Raw genomic sequence first — 7,139 nt, forward strand, 5'->3', positions numbered from 1 at the left:
TCCATTCATTTTTCAGTTTTTATTTGGTTATTATATTTTTTAGCTTTCATTTTTATTCTCCATTTATTGTTTGCTTTCCTTTTTTCTTCTCTATTTTTCTTTTTTCTCTTACGTTTATTTTCATTTATACAAATCCTACATTTTTTGTAAACAAATTCTACATTGTCCGAACGCTTATTCAACATTTTTAAATACTTTTTCAAGACTTTAATATTTATCCAAAAAATTTCAAATATAAGTTCGACATCCTACAACTACTGGTTCAATTTTTTTTAATGCCCATGCAACATTTTTAAAAACTGGTTCAACATTTTAAATATTTATTCAACAGTTTTAAATATTTTAATATGGTCATATTTATTCAACATTTTCATATACTTCCTTATTATTATTCAAATACTTTATCAACATTTTATATACATGATTAACATTTTCTTAAAATACTTGTTCACATTATGAAAAGAGTTGTTCAATATTTTTAAAATAATTGTTTAGCATTTTTTACATGATTGATCAACAGTATTTTTTCCAAATCCTTAATTAACATTTTTTATATACATGATCAATATTTGTTCAAATAATTCTTCAATAATTTTCAAATATCTATTCAAAAAAGTTCAAAGTCTTGTTCAACAATTTTCAAATAACTGTTCAACATTTTTAAAATGTCTATAATATTGTTTGTTTATAATAGATGCATTAAGAATATTTGAAAATATAAAAAAGAAAAAAAGAAAAAAAGAAACAGAAAAATGTAAAACAAAACAGAAAAGGAGGCTGCAGCCTTCCGTGCTGGTAGGCCCGACCTATCACGAAGGGAGAGGTTGCAGGAAGGAATGCGTGCAAAGGGCCCGGGGAGCAACTAGTTAGGGAGCACTTCTTCGGGAGCCACCCAATGATCGCTCCCATGCGCCTTCACTTGGCGTTGCTTTCATTCGCCATCCCGTGACACGATCTGAGCATTTCATTCAATTTTTTTCACACGTGTTTTTGGCTTTTTAGTTTTTTGTTGTTTTGGTTTTTCGCCGGTCTTTCTTAGCTTTTCGACCAATTTTTTAAAAAAACTTTACACGAAAAAATGTGTTTTATGTTCTTTATAACTATGAGAGGCACGATTTTTGCTTCCACAAGAGGCACGACTGTGCCTCTCAGAAACAAAAAAAAGTATGTTTTTTTTTGTGAGGCACGACCGTGTCTCTCGGAAATGAAAAAAAAATGTGTTTTGTATTTGTTTTCTACGAGATGCACGGTTTTGCTTCAGCAAGAGACACGATTCTGATTTCGTAAGAGCCACGGCCGCGCCTCTTGAAAACGAAAAAAAACGTGTTTTTTTTGTTTTTTTTTTTCATGAGAGATGACACGGTTTTGCTTCTGTGTGAGACACGGTTTTGCTTTTGCGAGAGGCATGATTTGCTTTGACGAGAGGCTTGATTGATTGTATGTATGCTGTCCAGGCTTGATTGTACGTATCACTTGAAAGCTTCACGGACGAGAGAATTCAGGGGGAGAAACACTAGTGAGGAAGGTTCCGTAATTATTTTGCAGTTTAATCGTAAGTGTGTACGTAGCATTTTTGGCGCGCAGCCAACCTGCGCGTGCCAGCTGATGGATGTGCACGAGCACACTCGCTGTCCCCATCAATGCCCAAGAAATCAGGAGAGAACACACACCGCAATTACTCCCTTCATGAGCGCCAGCAGCACAAAAGAAACCCCAGAGAAAGAGACAGATAGACTATTGGTTGATCAGAAGTCCCCAAGCAATACGTCAACCTTTCATGTGGGAAAAGCAAAGCAAAGTTCACTGTGCATGTGATCTCTTCTCTTTCACCAAAGAGATGGACCCGAGGAAAGAGGCTGGATGCACCCTGGCTGACTTTTGCATGCATGGAAAGCACACAAGCAGAGGGAGGAGGAAGGCTGCATATGATATGTGGTCACATGCAGCTGATCGAGGAAAGCAGCAGCAGCAGCCAGCCAGCAGGGGCTGGTGCCTTCGAATAAAAGGCTAGCCAGGGGATAGGAGAAGCTTAGTTTTGGAGGTCAGTGTGGAGGAGTGCCGGCCATGGCCGTTGAGATATATTAGGCTAGGCTAGGTGTGTTGTGATAAATAGAGATATTGTACTGTTGAACTAGCTATCATATAGTTGCCTAGCTATATTATCTTTCGGCACCGACGACATGGGGAGGCCGCCATGCTGCGACAATGGCGGCGCCAGCGTGAAGAAGGGGCCATGGACGCCGGAGGAGGACATCATCCTTGTCTCCTACATCCAGCAGCATGGGCCGGGGAACTGGCGGTCCGTGCCGGAGAACACAGGTTGGTAGATGATTCATGTCTTTTGATCGACGATCTATGAGAGTAGTAATTTATATGCTTTTGCTTGTTTGCTTTGGTGATGGATTGGTTAATTTTAGGGTTGATGAGGTGCAGCAAGAGCTGTAGGCTGCGGTGGACCAACTACCTCAGACCCGGGATCAAGAGAGGGAACTTCACCCAGCACGAGGAAGGGATAATCATACACCTACAGGCATTGCTTGGCAACAAGTAAGTAATCGTAAATCTATCTTGAAAGGCATGTCAGATATACCGAGAGACAATATTGAACAAAGGCGTGGCGCATTTCATATCTTTCATAGGGCTTATATTCGTTCACTTTGTTCCAACTAAAATCCTTTGGGTTGAAAGCCAGTTTTGTTCTAATTATTTCCATTTACCATCTAAAGCGATTTAATCGTATCGCTGTACGTGCTAGCACTTTAACTACTTACAATCTCCAAAAAATTGTCTTTTAATGTTTAGTGTTTACTCTATTACTATGCAAAACCGTAACTTTGTATCAGACACATGTTATCCTTCAACCTCAAATAACTATCCCATGCTTTTCCAGTTTTGTATGCATATGTATGATGAACTTGGTGCTGTCTCTTCTTCCTGTGCATATTCAGGTGGGCAGCAATAGCCTCCTACCTCCCACAAAGAACAGATAACGACATCAAAAACTACTGGAACACACACTTGAAGAAGAAAGTGAAGAGGCTGCAACAACAAGCACATCCTACAGATCACTTCTTCCAGCACACGTCCGCTGCCACCAATGCAGCTGAACAAACAACCAGTATGAATTACTACAACCCTAGCAGCAGCAACTTCGACTCCGCCAGGCAAGACGCCATGGGTTACACCGAGACCACCACGGGCAACGTTGCACCTGCTACCATGGCCGTCACGAAGCTCTTCCAGTCTTGGATGCCGAAGGCCCCATCGCCGGAGATGGTGGACTACAAGGCTATGGTGGCCATGCAGGAGTTACGGAGAGATGGAGAGGCCAGTGCTGCAGTTTCCATGACCAGTGGCAACAGGTTCTCGTCCTCGGAGATATTGGCCGGCCGTGGCGAGGCTGCCACGGCCACCACCTTCTCGGTGCTCGAGAACTGGTTGCTCGACGACATGGCACCGGGGCAGGCTGCCATGGACGGGCTCATGGACATCTCTGCTGGTTGCTGTGCAAACCCGATCATGTTTTGATAGGCCTGTCTGTTTCTTCGGACTCTTGATGGCCAATCTTGTGTTTCTGGTTAATAAGCCGTTAATTTAAAGGTATAATAAAGAACAGTGATAACAAGCTCGAAAGTGCTATTATGAGCCCGAGCTCATATGTCTTCCTTATCCCCGTCACCCGCTTGTTCTTATATTTGGGGCGCGTTTGGTTACATGCATCGTTTTTGAGCACTTTGCATACTTGTTTCAGTTGGGTTTGGCTGAACATATGCAGCCTAAAAATCTCATGTCGATTGGTTGCCTACATCCCTTATAGCCTGTATGTGCCGAAACGGAAGGCAGGTTGTTTGGTTGTTGCCTGGTTTGAGAGGAAACACAAGTCCATGTATTTGGTCACATTGAAGACAATAGTGTGATGAGGTTACCAGAGCCACATAACCAAAACAATCAGAACAGAACATCGAAACCGAAACACATAGTACGATTAGTTCAAGATGAAACGCAACACATAACATAGTTTTAAACCTACAGCCGACACGGAACTAGGAATCAGAGATAATTTACGCTCTCACACCGAAGGCATCGTCGTGCTTCTTGCACTTGGTGACCACCTCCATGCCGTCGTCGTTGAAGACGATCACCTTCATGGTGTTTGAGGTGAGCAACTTAGAAATCACCACGCACCCGATCCCGACCTAGCAAACGGTGACGAATGTGGCCCAACCCTGATCAAGGGTGACCCTGTTGTTGATCACCTTCATCATGACCCTCCATGAGCAGCCGGTGTTCGTCTTCACACTGAACTCTGTAGGCACGGCGGGGAAGTGCTTCGTGAAGTCTAGAGGCAAAGCGACTGCCTCCAGCTTCAGAGCAACGATCACCTTGCAGAAGTGGGTTGGTCCTGCCTCCTCATGGTGTTAGGGTGATCCTGCAGCGGTGCGTCCACCAATGGCGGCACGACCTCCTTGCCCGTCTCCAGAGGTGGAACGATCTCCTTGCCCTTGTCCATCTATATAATTAACAACACGCAGTTCAAAGGTCAACATCCATTCCTATCGGCCTAGCGCTCCTATATTTACCTGCACTTCTTTTCCAGCACCACACTCAAACCATCTCTCATTTTCACCTCTCTTCGTTTCACTACCTTCACCTCACCATGAACAACAACCTCGACCCTTTCCCCTAGGACATGGGAAGTAGGTATTCCTCGGGTTATCGCTCAATGACCGCGCGAAGTTCAAGGACACAATGGAAGTATGATTGAACTTCAGCAGCATGGAGGAAGTGCACAAGGAGGCCGATGTTGTGCTGAAGAAGGCTACGACGAAGGAGTGGACAACGTTGATTCCTAACTCACCGAAGGGCCCTACGTCAGTGAACATCCTTCGCTCGGCCATAAATCAGGATGACTGGGGCGACAATCGATAGAGGGCCAAGTGGGCCAAGTACCTGGAGTACAAGCGGCACAATGACCATCGTGTCGTGGCGTACTGAATGATAAGGATTATCGTGGATCCGGCGGAGGACGACGACGAGGTGTAGATGGTGTCCAGGGCGCAGATGGTAGGCGATCGTGTAAGACCCATCGTTCTTGAGGGTGATGATGAGGAAGAAGACGACGAGGAAGAAAAGAAGGTGCCTAGACCCCATAGTCGCTTGACATGACTCTGGGTCGCCGTGGCTAGACAAACAGCTTGTAGCCCAACCCCACCCCCGATGTAGTAAAAAAAATAGTATGAACACAAGATTTCGTCGGTGTAGAATCCAATTCCCCCACCCTCGATCGATGTGTTCAATCCCCTCCATAACTCTCCAATCGCGTGCTCCAGTTAAATCTAGCCCAAGTCGACGAAGCTATTCTAGAGAGGGCAAGATTTACTGCCATGGCCGATGTGCTCCGGTGGAGGTCGGTAGTCACTATGGTGGTCGCCACCATCTTGGATCGTCCTGATGTCGCTCCGGTGGTCGCCGCCGCCGGTGTGAGTGGACAAGGACGGATATGCTATGACCACATTTTATCTCTTTATTTACAATATTTTGCAATTTTGTCGTTCTTAACAAATGCAAATCGAACAAATGCACATGCACTAGGTACAAGCACCGCACGATATCACTAGTGGAAAACGGGCCTTTGGCCTAGACCCTTTAGTCCCGGCCTGCCTCTGGGCCGGGACTAAAGGCCCGGCCACGTCGCCCCAATTCTCAATGCCTCCCTCGATTTTTTAGTCCCGGCCCGTAAGGAGCCTTTAGTCCCGGTTCGTGTCCCAAACCGGGACTAAAGGGCTACGCGGTGGGCAGTGGTGGTGGCAACCGTTCGTATCCCCTTTAGTCCTGGTTGGTGGCTCAAACCGGGACTAAAGGCCTAACACGTGGCCTGCCGTAGTGGTGGCGACGGTTGGTATACCTCTTTAGTCCCGGTTGGTGGCTCAACCCGGGACTAAAGACCCAAACGGTTTGCATCCCGCGTCGTTTCGGGCGATGAAAAGCACGAACCGAAGCGTACAGTCGCCATTTCTCTGTTTCTTCTTCTCTCTCGCATCGCCCTCTCGGTTCTTCTCCTCTCTTCTTCCCTTCTCTTCTTCCACCATGCCAACTAGCTTTCATGAGGTGCTCGCACATGGCACGACCAAGCTCCGTGTCGTGTACACGAACCTGAGCAGGGAGGTTCCGTTTTTTCTTCAACAGTTGAAGGAACGATGGTTTGACCACGCAGTGGATCATGAGAAGTTCTTGGGGCTTGATCTGGAGTACACGGCCGATCAACGCGGTGTTGCCGTCATCCAACTATGCTTCGCACGCCATGTCTTGATCTTCCAATGGACGAGGTAAGTTTTGAGGCTTTCTTTGATCCAAGATAATGACATTGTAAGTTTATTTGTTTCAATCATAGTTGGTTCCCTTCAAATAGTTGTAGTGAAACAATTTTGATTAGTTGAAGGGGAGCACAATCTAATTGGAATAGTGTTCCATAATCTGAAAAATCGTATTAGAATCAACTAGTGTTTAATATGTTCCATTGGAATCATAGTTGGTTCCCTTCAAATAGTTGTAGTGAAACAATTTTGATTAGTTGAAGGGGAACACAATCTGATTGGAATAGTGTTCAATAATCTGAAAAATCATATTAGAATCAACTAGTGTTTAATATGTTTCATTGGAATCATGGTTGGTTCGCTTCAAATAGTTGTAGTGAAACAATTTTGATTAGTTGAAGGGAACACAATATGATTGGAATAGTGTTCCACAATCTGAAAAATCGTATTAGAATCAACTAGTGTTTAATATGTTCCATTGGAATCATAGTTGGTTCGCTTCAAATAGTTGTAGTGAATTTTTTTTGATTAGTTTAAGGGAACACAGTCCGATTGGAATAGTGTTCCACAATCTGAAAAATATGATTGGTTCAATATGTTCCATTGAAATCATAGTTGTAGTGATACAATTTTATGCGGTGTTCTTTGATCCAAGGTTATGAAAATTGAATATAGCTAGTGATCTCTCTAGGTTCCATTGGATAGCAATATGATATGTCATAGTCATGAAAATTGCATATAACTAGTGATCTCTCTAGGTTCCATTGGATAGCTATAGTGTGTTGGGGAACGTCGCATGGGAAACAAAAATTTTCCTACGCGCAC

General features: G+C 44.2%; 1 protein-coding gene across 1 annotated transcript; it reads left to right on the forward strand.

The window, feature by feature from the left end:
* Positions 1 to 2,012: 2,012 nt before the first annotated feature.
* Positions 2,013 to 3,633, forward strand: LOC123399622 (transcription factor MYB60-like). The gene is made up of 3 exons (XM_045094020.1): positions 2,013 to 2,319; positions 2,418 to 2,547; positions 2,949 to 3,633. Exons 1-3 carry the CDS (start codon positions 2,181 to 2,183, stop codon positions 3,526 to 3,528), a joined length of 849 nt encoding a protein of 282 aa, XP_044949955.1. The 5' UTR covers positions 2,013 to 2,180; the 3' UTR covers positions 3,529 to 3,633.
* The last annotated feature ends 3,506 nt before the right edge of the window (positions 3,634 to 7,139 follow it).

Source organism: Hordeum vulgare, chromosome 5H, assembly GCF_904849725.1.
Source record: "Hordeum vulgare subsp. vulgare chromosome 5H, MorexV3_pseudomolecules_assembly, whole genome shotgun sequence".
Classification (NCBI taxonomy): Eukaryota; Viridiplantae; Streptophyta; class Magnoliopsida; order Poales; family Poaceae; genus Hordeum; species Hordeum vulgare.